At 40.9% G+C, this 12500-nt stretch overlaps 4 protein-coding genes across 8 annotated transcripts in view; 2 read left to right on the top strand and 2 right to left on the bottom strand.

The window, feature by feature from the left end:
* The window catches only part of LOC113641894 (immune-associated nucleotide-binding protein 4-like), an 11751-nt gene extending 9805 nt beyond the window's left edge, over positions 1 to 1946 (bottom strand). For 2 of the 4 annotated variants that reach the window (XM_047816245.1, XM_047816244.1), the window contains exons 1-3: positions 1782 to 1886; positions 1625 to 1680; positions 860 to 1079 (exon numbers count right to left, since the gene is read on the bottom strand). In XM_047816245.1, coding sequence (XP_047672201.1) covers positions 860 to 1072 — 213 coding nt within the window. In that variant the 5' untranslated portion in view covers positions 1073 to 1079; positions 1625 to 1680; positions 1782 to 1886. Of the gene's footprint in view, positions 1 to 859; positions 1080 to 1624; positions 1684 to 1781 lie in introns of all 4 variants that reach the window. The other 2 variants (XM_047816248.1, XM_047816246.1) reach the window with 2 other exon arrangements.
* The window catches only part of LOC113653753 (interferon-induced very large GTPase 1-like), an 859689-nt gene that overhangs the window by 429416 nt on the left and 417773 nt on the right, over positions 1 to 12500 (bottom strand). The gene's annotated exons all lie outside the window — the stretch shown is intronic.
* LOC113642047 (immune-associated nucleotide-binding protein 10-like) lies at positions 3108 to 7284 on the top strand. The gene is made up of 2 exons (XM_027145327.2): positions 3108 to 3277; positions 5300 to 7284. The coding sequence occupies exons 1-2, from the start codon at positions 3253 to 3255 to the stop codon at positions 6853 to 6855; spliced, it is 1581 nt and encodes a 526-aa protein (XP_027001128.1). The 5' UTR covers positions 3108 to 3252; the 3' UTR covers positions 6856 to 7284.
* Positions 8426 to 12500, top strand: part of srebf2 (sterol regulatory element binding transcription factor 2) — a 13942-nt gene continuing 9867 nt past the window's right edge. Inside the window, exons 1-2 of the mRNA XM_047816243.1 lie at positions 8426 to 8639; positions 10446 to 10687. Coding sequence (XP_047672199.1) covers positions 8561 to 8639; positions 10446 to 10687 — 321 coding nt within the window. The 5' untranslated portion in view covers positions 8426 to 8560. The remainder of the gene's footprint in view (positions 8640 to 10445; positions 10688 to 12500) is intronic.

A 12500-nucleotide genomic window follows, 5' to 3' on the forward strand; every position in this document is an offset into this window, starting at 1 on the left:
TATAATCAAACCCCCAGTGTCACCCAGATGAGGATGAGGTTATATAATCACACCCCCAGTGTCACCCAGATGAGGATGAGGTTATATAATCACACCCCCAGTGTCGCCCAGATGAGGATGAGGTTATATAATCACACCCCCAGTGTCACCCAGATGAGGATGAGGTTATATAATCACACCCCCAGTGTCACCCAGATGAGGATGAGGTTATATAATCACACCCCCAGTGTCACCCAGATGAGGATGAGGTTATATAATCACACCCCCAGTGTCACCCAGATGAGGATGAGGTTATATAATCACACCCCCAGTGTCACCCAGATGAGGATGAGGTTCCCCTTTGAGTCTGGTTCCTCTCAAGGTTCCTTCCTTTACCATCTAAGGGAGTTTTTCCTCCCCACAGTCACCTGAGTCACCTCAGACTTGTTCATTGGGGATAAATACATACACATTGTGAACTAAATCTATCTAATATTAAATCTTGAATTTTGTATTATATTAATCTTTATATTTACCTTTTGTTCTATGTTTATGTTCTGTAAAGCTGCTTTGAGACAACGTCAATTGTAAAAAGTGCTACAAATAAACTGTGACCTTGGTGACCTGGTGCTGGTATTATTATTATTATTATTATTATTATTATTATTATTATTATTATTATTATTATTATTATTATTAATAACTGATGTTGTGTTACATACAGAGTGTTCAGTTCACAGATAAATTCCCACAATGCACCATGATATGCTGTGTACTCACCAATAAGGGCACAAAATGCCCATAATGCACTGCGTTGTGTTGGGGTAATGTTCAGTAAAAGTATCACAGAGATGATAATCTCTAAGTGAAGTTTACTTACAGGTGAACTGGTCGTCTCCTGTGCTGATGTACATCCAATGATCTGCATTAATAACACTGCTAGGGTCACCACTGCTCTCCTGAGTGTCCACATCTCCTGTCTCCTGGGTGTCCACATCTCCTGTCTCCTGGGTGTCCACATCTCCTGTCTCCTGGGTGTCCACATCTCCTGTCTCCTGGGTGTCCACATCTCCTGTCTCCTGGGTGTCCACATCTCCTGCCTAAGTAGGATATAATAATGTATATGTGATAAACCCTGATGACAGTTAATCCAGTGCCCACCTTCACACCCACAGACTGGCACTGATTAAATGTTTCCAGGTCACTGCACTTATGTTCTTCTTTAGTTTATGTGTTACACACGTCTTTGCCCCATCCTCATTTTGTCTTTATGTCACACACACACACACACACACACACACACACACACACACACACACACACACACACACACACACACATACACACACACACACACCCCTTCTCTCAAGCCCCCAAACCACACACACACACACACACACACACACACACACACACACACACACACACACACACACACACACACACACACACCCCTGCACTCAAGCCCCCAAACCACACACACACACACACACACACACACACACACACACACACACACACACACACACACACACACACACCTCTACATTATCTGGTGTGTTTTTACAGAGATGTAGATGCTGTTGTAATAAACTGTGTTATTTTCTTTCTGTATTGTTTCACTTTAGTAGCATGTTTTACTCACCGTGATCTCACTTCCTGTTTATCTACTTCAGGAGAAAAGCAGTGAAGGTCAAACACCTGCTGAATTAAATAAAACCCGATTGGCCAAAAATAGCTCCATAAAAACACAACCGATATACAACAGAATCTGAAAGACATTAAACACATCAGGAGCCCACCTGAAGATCAGCCACACTGGTGTTTACATAAAGCTTAAAGAGATAAAGTGAAAGAGATAGTGATAGTGAGAGTGTGTGTGCAGTAAGATGTAATGGTGAGACACGTGGAGGAAGTGAAGAACTGGGTGTTGTCTCTTCACACCTCAGTGCTCTCCATCTGGAGCTCAGGGTTCTGTCTGATTGTTCTCTATGAGACTATGTGGGTTTCCTTCAGAGACTTTCCTCTGTCCTAATACACGAAGGAAGGAAAAGTTAGGTTTAACCTAGGGTGTGTGTGTGTGTGTGTGTGTGTGTGTGTGTGTGTGTGTGTGTGTGTGTGTGTGTGTGTGTGTGCGTGTGTGTCATGTGCTGTTGTAACCTGTACGTTAGATTCACATAAAAGAAAAGGAGGGAAAATATTTACTAGGTCTGAGATCACCAAAAAATTTACTTTACATGAATAACAATTTATATTAATGTCTGTAGTCCCGGGTTCGGGGTCTCACACACACACAATCTTTAAGAATAGTGTGTCTGCACTTATATAAGATCTCATCTTATTTAGTATAACTGTTTGAATAAAGGCACAATTCACCCGAGTGAATATTAATTTATTTACTCTTTTTTTCTTTTAAACATCTTACATTATAAAATTAAAATACACCAAAATTATACAGGGTATTAGAATGATTGAACCTTACCTAATGCAATGAAACAAGTTCAGACTTGTATTTACACAGAGATTCACGAGGATTGATTAAGTTGCAGCGCACCACTAGGGGGCGCACAAGTGACGCAACCATTTCATTTCACATATATATATATGCACAAACACACACACACACACACACATATATATATATGCACAAACACACACACACACACACACACACACACACACACACACACACACACATATATATGCACAAACACACACATATATATGCACAAACACACACACACACACACACACACATATATATATATATATGCACAAACACACACACATATAGATGTGTGACAGCTATATTTGATCAATCAGTTCAATTATTTGAGTGGGTTACACTGGGTCTGGAAAAAAACACATTTATTAATGGATTTCAGAAACATTTTCCACACATATATATATATATATATATAAATACATACACAAACATATACATACACAAATGCACACACATACATACATACACAAATAAATAAATACACACACACACACACACACACACACACACACACACACACACACACACACACACACACACACACACACACACACACACACAAATAATAAACGCCACAAGATGGCGGTCAGAGTTTAGTTACAATAACAGGACGTGTGCGTCTTGACGTTTGACGTTAGAAACACACGCACGCGCACACACACACACACACACACACACACACACACACACACACACACACACACACACACACACACAGACACACTGTGCTAACCGAGCAGAATCTTCATAACGGATGAATTTGAGGAATGATGTCACATATCTGTAGATCAGGTATAAACTCTTATTATCTCCTTTAACTTGTTCTGTACTTCTGTTAGTTTAACGTGTTGTTCCTGACACAAAGCAGCTGTTTGTTGTGTAAACAAGACGTTTTAAGGGAGATGAACCTTAATTATACGTTAATTTATGTATATACTTTGTGCATGTGTCTAAATGTTTATAAATAATTTTGGACTGACAGACGGGTTGGTTGAGATGGACCAATCCAAGCGTTTGGGTGGGCGGGGTTTGTCACAATATAGGTGGGAATAAAAATAAACGTTGTGTTATTGTCTTAACGACATTACTTCTGTTCAACTTAAACTTTTAATTCTCCGTCATCTGTGACGTATATATGTAGTTGTATGTATAAGAATCTGAGTATTACTGCAATTCTGTTTTTGTACTTCAGGCGTTGTGTTAAATAATGTGTGTGTCATAGTTACTATACTATACAATACACACATAAATAACACTATACTATACAATACACACATAAATAACACTATACTATACAATACACACATAAATAACACTATACTATACAATACACACATAAATAACACTATACTATACAATACACACATAAATAACACTATACTATACAATACACACATAAATAACACTATACTATACAATACACACATAAATAACACTATACTATACAATACACACATAAATAACACTATACTATACAATACACACATAAATAACACTATACTATACAATACACACATAAATAACACTATACTATACAATACACACATAAATAACACTATACTGTACAATACACACATAAATAACACTATACTATACAATACACACATAAATAACACTATACTATACAATACACACATAAATAACACTATACTATACTATACACACATAAATAACACTATACTATACAATACACACATAAATAACACTATACTATACAATACACACATAAATAACACTATACTATACAATACACACATAAATAACACTATACTATACAATACACACATAAATAACACTATACTATACAATACACACATAAATAACACTATACTATACAATACACACATAAATAACACTATACTATACAATACACACATAAATAACACTATACAATACACACATAAATAACACTATACTATACAATACACACATAAATAACACTATACAATACACACATAAATAACACTATACTATACACACATAAATAACACTATACAATACGCACATAAATAACACTATACTACACAATACACACATAAATAACACTATACTATACAATACACACATAAATAACACTATACTATACAATACACACATAAATAACACTATACTATACAATACACACATAAATAACACTATACTATACAATACACACATAAATAACACTATACTATACAATACACACATAAATAACACTATACTATACAATACACACATAAATAACACTATACAATACACACATAAATAACACTATACTATACAATACACACATAAATAACACTATACTATACAATACACACATAAATAACACTATACAATACACACATAAATAACACTATACTATACAATACACACATAAATAACACTATACTATACAATACACACATAAATAACACTATACAATACACACATAAATAACACTATACAATACACACATAAATAACACTATACTATACAATACTATGTTAGATATTGTGAGGGGGAGTAGTGTTGAGGGGTCTTTCCTAAAGTCCACTATCATCGCCACAGTTTTGAGGGTATTTAGCTCCAGACTGTTCTGACTGCACCACAGCACCAGCCGCTTCACCTATGGGCAGATTCCACCAATAGCGGAATCTGTATAAGTAGAAGCCCAAGAGAAGTAATCCACTGATAGTAAAAAGATAGTAAGTACTGTGGAGAGTCGTGCCGAGGCAGCCATCCGCCTCGCCATCTTGGTTCAAGACTATGTTATATTCATGTTATATTTGTTCTATGCAATTAATCTTAACGTACAATATAACTAATAAAGTGAAACCCTTCACTGTTTTTCAGAGAAAAGTGATGGAAAGAGGGGTGAAGAGAACCGCAGTGATGAGCGTGAACTCAGACTCGTGCTCATTGGTCGGACAGGCTCAGGAAAGAGTGCTACAGGAAACACCATCCTCGGACGACGCCATTTCCGGTCTGAGCTGAGTGCAAGCTCGGTGACACAGGTGTGTGAGCAGGGAAGTGTGGAGCTACCTGAGGATGAGGAGTATAAACACACAAAGGTGCTGATGGTGGACATGCCAGGATTTGGAGACACCCGAGCAGATCCCAGTGAGGTTCACACAGAGATCGCCAAATGTGTGGCGCTGAGTGCGCCTGGTCCTCATGTCTTCCTGCTGGTTATTCAGCTGGGACGCTACACAGAAGATGAGGACCGAGCTGCTCTGGAGATGCTTCGACTTTTTGGAGAGTCTGCTCTACAGCGCCACATGGTGGTCGTGTTTACCCACGGGGATGATCTGGAAGAATGTGGTGGGGATTTGGAGTTATTTCTTGGTCGGGATGTGCCAGAAGCTTTGAAATCTTTACTGCAAACCTGTGGAAGAAGATACCACGTCCTGAACAACAAAAACTTGAATAATAGGAAGCAGGTGAAGGAGCTGCTCAGAAAAGTGGAGAAGGTGGTGGAGGAGAATGGAGGGCAGCACTACACCAGCGCAGTGTTCCAGGAGGCAGAGCTTGCTATTCGTGAGGAACAAGAGAGGCTGATGTTGAGCCAAGGTGCAGCAGATACAAAGGGGGCTTTGGTGTTGTCCAAGAGGAGGAGGACAGACTGTGGGGAGATAGCAGAGGAGATGTGGGTAGAGGAGAGATCAGTTGAAAAGTGGTGGTTGGTAAGGGATGGGTGGCAGAAATGGAAAGAGAGAAGAAGAGGAAGGAGTGGGTTAGAGTCTCTCCGCACTGAAGCAGCACTTTCTCCAAAGGTACTACAAAGGGTGAAGGTGTTAGTGGCAGCTGCAGCTACAGGATTTGCAGTGGGGGCAATTTGCGGCGCTGTTGCCCCTTTAGCTTTGGCAGCAGGAGCTACTGTGGTGAGCAGTAGTTCAGTGGGTATCACCGCAGGTGTAGCTGGAAATGCAGCTGTAGGGGCAGCAGTGGGAGGTGTGGTTGGTGGAGCCAACGGGGTGTTAGTTGGAGCAAAGGCAGCAGCACCTGGGGAGGCAGCATTAGAAACTCTGGAGCAGGTGGGTCTGTTGGGGGTCACAGTGGTAGGTGGGGCTGCAATGGTGGGTGGAGCATTGGGGCTGGGTGCAGGACTTGTGGAAGCAGGGCTTGAGGGTGGTGCTGCGATTGCTGGAGCTGAAACAGTTAGTATAGCTAATGCTGGAGCTGCAGCTGCACCACAGACACTAGGGGGTGCTGTAATGGAGGCTGTAGCTTCAGGCAGAGGTCTGGGAGCTGCAGCGGGAATGAGTGGGCGCATTTTAACGGAGCTCGGAAAAGTCGCATCTGGAGTTGTGCTGGCTGGAGGACTGGTGGTGAAAGTGGTGAAGGAGAAAAGTCGCTCGGCGAATGGATGCACAGACAGAAAGTCATATGAGATACATTGGAATAAATGAGTGGCATCTTTCTATGGTCTCATCACATGACCTCACCGGCTTTGGTAGATGGGAGCTAGCTGGGACACAGCATTAGCATATCGACTAACACAAGCTAGTAAATAACATTCACTGTCTGAACGTTGGCAGTCCTGCGTGATCGATACATGATGATCCCTCAGAAGAAACATTATATGAGCCTTGAGGCTTAACTGTGAGACCAAATTCTCAAATCTTCTGCAATATTAAAACAAAGTCCATCATCATAGTTATTCCAGCACATATTGGTTTTGTAATTATTTTGAAGATTGTTTTAATTGAATAATTAATGTTTGTTAGATCCATGAAATGGGTCTATATAAATTATATCAATTCAAATGAAGGGAAATGTTGCTTTGCTTAAATGAAACGCTCACAGCCATGTGCCTTACAATAAAGCAGAATAATGAAGCATGGAGATAAATGTTTTTATTTTACTGTAGTTACACTTTCATCACTGCTACTGTAAACTACAGCATGATCTTAATGCTGACCCACACCTAGTGCTTTCCTCAGCTCCACATAACAACGATGATAAATATTACCCCAAGCTTACACTCAGGTCACTTGTGTCCAGAAGTGTAAATATTGCATAAGAATAATATTTACCCAGGATTCCAGATGATGTGAAATTCTTCACCACTGCAGCACAATGTATCTGTATGTGTATGTAGAAAAGATCTTATTTATCTGGAAAAGCCTGCGATATCTGTTGGTGTTGACTGGTCAGAAGGTGTAGTTTAATTGTCTATAACAGCAGCTCCAACATTAATACAGGTTTATGTTATTGTGCTTGATGTAATATAATTTCAGCTCCTTCACCAGGACACTACAGTACATAACATCTAATTGTAGAGTTTAGTGTAAGGACAGAAGTGTTTAACTGTTATAGAAGGAGTCTCCAGTGTCAGTGTTGTGTAACAGTGTTGGTGTGGATGCTGAGGTAAAGTTAGAACACCCGGGTGTAGTTTAGTGTTTATTCTCTTATAGTTTCGGTTATATTGATATGATAAAAGTAACGTTCATTATTACGTATATATATATATATATATATATATATATATATATATATATATATATATATATATATATATATATATATATATAAATGAATTCAATTTGACCTCAATGTTATCCAATGAACATAGGCTTTTATTGCACATAAACTTCCTAAAACACTTGAAACTCTTTTAAATTTTCTCTAAATTGAATAAACACATTATTTACTTTTATTAAACGTTTTTTATGGTCTACAGTAAAAGTGGGAGTGGCTGTGATCCAATGGCATTAAAAACAACAAGTAGAGATAACCCCGCCTACTTAATACATATTCATTTACTGCTGCATATCATTAGCGCAATAGTTCACAAAGCCCTGAGTGGGCGGGGCGTATTCAAATCAGAACGGAACCTCTGCTCATTGACGTACTATCAGACCACGCTGCAGCTAGAGACACGATTGGTCCAAACCGCGTGATCTCGCGACGCCAGAGAGGCCTCCGGAGCCAATCAGGAGACGAGAAGGTGGAAAAAAAACGCACTTCGGTTGTTTGTGAATGACGTCAATGATGGAAACCAAGATGGCGCCGTTTGAGTTGTAGAGAAGGATCTGTTGAGGATGCTGAAGGAGGCGACCTTTAATTTCTGTTTTATATACTTTAATCTGTAAGTAAGAGCTTACTGTGAGAATGGACGGGTTTATAATGGACCATATGGACCCGACTCTGTCAGAGCTGGGAGATGAGTTCACTCTGGGGGACATCGACGGTAAACAACACAATAAAATCATTATTGTTTATACTAATCAGCTGGTGTGTGTTCTGGTGTATAGCAGGCAGTGTATAAAGCTACACAGGGTGTAATGATCACCACCATTTATTATATTATATGGTATATATTTACATCCTGTGTGGTGGACTGTGATTGGTCAGAAGGAGGTGAGTAGATCTGACAGGAGATCTTTATATTAATGACGTGTAACCGTTACTATAGTAACGTGAAGGAGTCTCCAGTATCAGTGTGTGTGTCATTCAGAGCTAAAGCCGGAACAGAAACATCTTCAGGACAGACGAGTCATTTAGTGTGTGTGTGTGTGTGTGTGTGTGTGTGTGTGTGTGTGTGTGTGTGTCTGTGTCTGTGTCTGTGTCTGTGTGTGTGTCTGTGTGTGTCTGTGTGTGTGTCTGTGTCTGTGTGTGTGTGTCTGTGTGTGTGTGTGTCTGTGTCTGTGTGTGTGTGTCTGTGTGTGTGTCTCTGTGCGTCTCTGTGTGTGTGTCTGTGTCTGTGTGTGTGTGTCTGTGTGTGTGTGTGTCTGTGTGTGTGTGTCTGTGTGTGTGTGTGTCTGTGTCTGTGTGTGTGTGTGTCTGTGTCTGTGTGTGTGTGTGTCTGTGTGCGTGTGTGTGCGTCTCTGTGTGTGTGTGTGTGTCCTTTCATTGTGTTATAGTTATCACACAGTAACACAGTAACCCTGCAGCTAGATGTACTGTATATATATATATGTGTGTGTCAGTAAACCACAAGCATCACGTCTCCTTTTAGAGATTTATATCTTATATCATTTTATTTTGTATATCATTTTAATTACACAGTGTTTTACTTTAACTACATGGCAGAGGGTGTAGCTGTGTGAGAGGCCGCTAGCACGTCTCTGTGCTACACCTGAGACGAGAAGAGAAACCATTGTGTTCCCTGTGCGTTGGTGTCCTTCACCCCTGCCAGCCACAGTAGGGGTCATGATCGGTAGCGCAGGTCCTCCAGGACTGTATTAAACAGCTTCCCCTTCATGTTACTCCCTGTAATGTGGCTGGAGCTCAGTACCATCCAGATGAACCCTTTTCTCTCATGGACACACACACACACACACACACACACACACAGACATGTGAGACAGTAGTGTAGAGACGAGGACATTCATTGTGTCTGAATGCTAACCCTGTTCACCATCATCACCTCTGTCCAGAGCACTGCCCCCCCCCCAACACAGGGTCTCTATGGAGAAGAGCAGCTTTATAACACAGTGCTGTGTGTCTGTGAGATGGACATGATGTGTAACGTACCACCTCACACACACACACACACACACACACACACACACACACACACACACACGTTACAGCACTTTAACATAACAGACTGTATACAGTGTGAAGCAGCTGTGAGGTGTATTATCTCTGTCATGTACCTCAGGTGGTGCTGTATAAAGGTCATGACCCCTCCACCACTCATACACACTGGACAGAAAGAAGAGTGATCCACGTCCATCTCTCTCTCTCTTTTCCTTTGTCCTCCTTCATTTGATGTTTCAGTGTGCAGTGTGGAGGTTATTGTGTGTGTTACAGGTCCTGTAGATAAACACTATCATTAGATTACAGACACACAGTTAAAGTGTTAAAGGTGGAGGTCAGAAACTCAAGGATGGTGTATTTACTCTTTATTATTAACTTCTGTATCTCTCTCTCCCCCTCTCTCTCCCTCCCTCTCTCTCTCTCCCTCCCGCTCTCTCTCTCCCTCTCTCTCCCTCCCGCTCTCTCTCCCTCCCTCTCTCCCCCCCCCACCCCCCTCTCTCTCCCTCCCCAGAGATGCTGCAGTTTGTCAGTAATAACTCAGAGTTTTCTGATCTCTTTGATGATCCCATGCAAACTGCACCAGCACCTGTAGTACACGTAACCAACCACATCACCATGACGACCACCACTTGTGCTCCTGCTACAGTGGCCACGCCCACCACTCGTGCAGCAGTACAAAGCATTGCGATCGGTCAGCAGAGCCGAACCACACCGTTACTCCAACCTCGACCGCAGCCACCAACACACATCCAGGTAACGTCAGGTCTGTGACTGGTGTTAGTGTTATTGTACACTGGCTCATTAACACAGTAACGTCTGTGACTGGTGTTAGTGTTATTGTACACAGGCTCATTAACACAGTAACGTCTGTGACTGGTGTTAGTGTTATTGTACACAGGCTCATTAACACTGTAACGTCTGTGACTGGTGTTAGTGTTATTGTACACAGGCTCATTAACACAGTAACGTCTGTGACCGGTGTTAGTGTGTTATTGTACACAGGCTCATTAACACAGTAATGTCTGTGACTGGTGTTAATGTGTTATTGTACACAGGCTCATTAACACAGTAACGTGTGTGACTGGTGTTAGTGTGTTAATGTACACAGGCTCATTAACACGGTAACGTCTGTGACTGGTGTTAATGTGTTATTGTACACAGGCTCATTAACACAGTAACGTCTGTGACTGGTGTTAGTGTGTTATTGTACACAGGCTCATTAACACAGTAACGTCAGGTCTGTGACTGGTGTTAGTGTGTTGTACACAGGCTCATTAACACGGTAACGTCAGGTCTGTGACTGGTGTTAGTGTGTTATTGTACACAGGCTCATTAACACAGTAACGTCAGGTCTGTGACTGGTGTTAATGTTATTGTACACAGGCTCATTAACACGGTAACGTCTGTGGCTGGTGTTAATGTTATTGTACACGTATGTTAACGTATGTGACTGGTGTTAGTGTTATTGTACACAGGCTCATTAACACGGTAACGTATGTGACTGGTGTTAGTGTTGTACACAGGCTCATTAACACAGTAATGTCAGGTCTGTGAGTGGTGTTAGTGTGTTATTGTACACAGGCTCATTAACACAGTAAAGTCAGGTCTGTGACTGGTGTTAGTGTTATTGTACACAGGCTCATTAACACAGTAACGTCTGTGACTGGTGTTAGTGTTATTGTACACTGGCTCATTAACACAGTAACGTCTGTGACTGGTGTTAGTGTTATTGTACACTGGCTCATTAACACAGTAACGTCTGTGACTGGTGTTAGTGTTATTGTACACAGGCTCATTAACACAGTAACGTCTGTGACTGGTGTTAGTGTTATTGTACACAGGCTCATTAACACAGTAACGTCTGTGACTGGTGTTAGTGTTATTGTACACAGGCTCATTAACACAGTAACGTCTGTGACTGGTGTTAGTGTTATTGTACACAGCCTCATTAACACAGTAACGTCTGTGACTGGTGTTAGTGTTATTGTACACAGGCTCATTAACACTGTAACGTCTGTGACTGGTGTTAGTGTTATTGTACACAGGCTCATTAACACAGTAACGTCTGTGACTGGTGTTAGTGTTATTGTACACAGGCTCATTAACACAGTAACGTCTGTGACTGGTGTTAGTGTTATTGTACACAGGCTCATTAACACAGTAACGTCTGTGACTGGTGTTAGTGTTATTGTACACAGGCTCATTAACACAGTAACGTCTGTGACTGGTGTTAGTGTTATTGTACACAGGCTCATTAACACAGTAACGTCTGTGACTGGTGTTAGTGTTATTGTACACAGGCTCATTAACACAGTAACGTCTGTGACTGGTGTTAGTGTTATTGTACACAGGCTCATTAACACAGTAACGTCTGTGACTGGTGTTAGTGTTATTGTACACAGGCTCATTAACACAGTAACGTCTGTGACTGGTGTTAGTGTTATTGTACACAGGCTCATTAACACAGTAACGTCTGTGACTGGTGTTAGTGTTATTGTACACAGGCTCATTAACACTGTAACGTCTGTGACTGGTGTTAGTGTTATTGTACACAGGCTCATTAACA

Source organism: Tachysurus fulvidraco, chromosome 7 (genome assembly GCF_022655615.1).
Source record: "Tachysurus fulvidraco isolate hzauxx_2018 chromosome 7, HZAU_PFXX_2.0, whole genome shotgun sequence".
Lineage (NCBI taxonomy): Eukaryota > Metazoa > Chordata > Actinopteri > Siluriformes > Bagridae > Tachysurus > Tachysurus fulvidraco.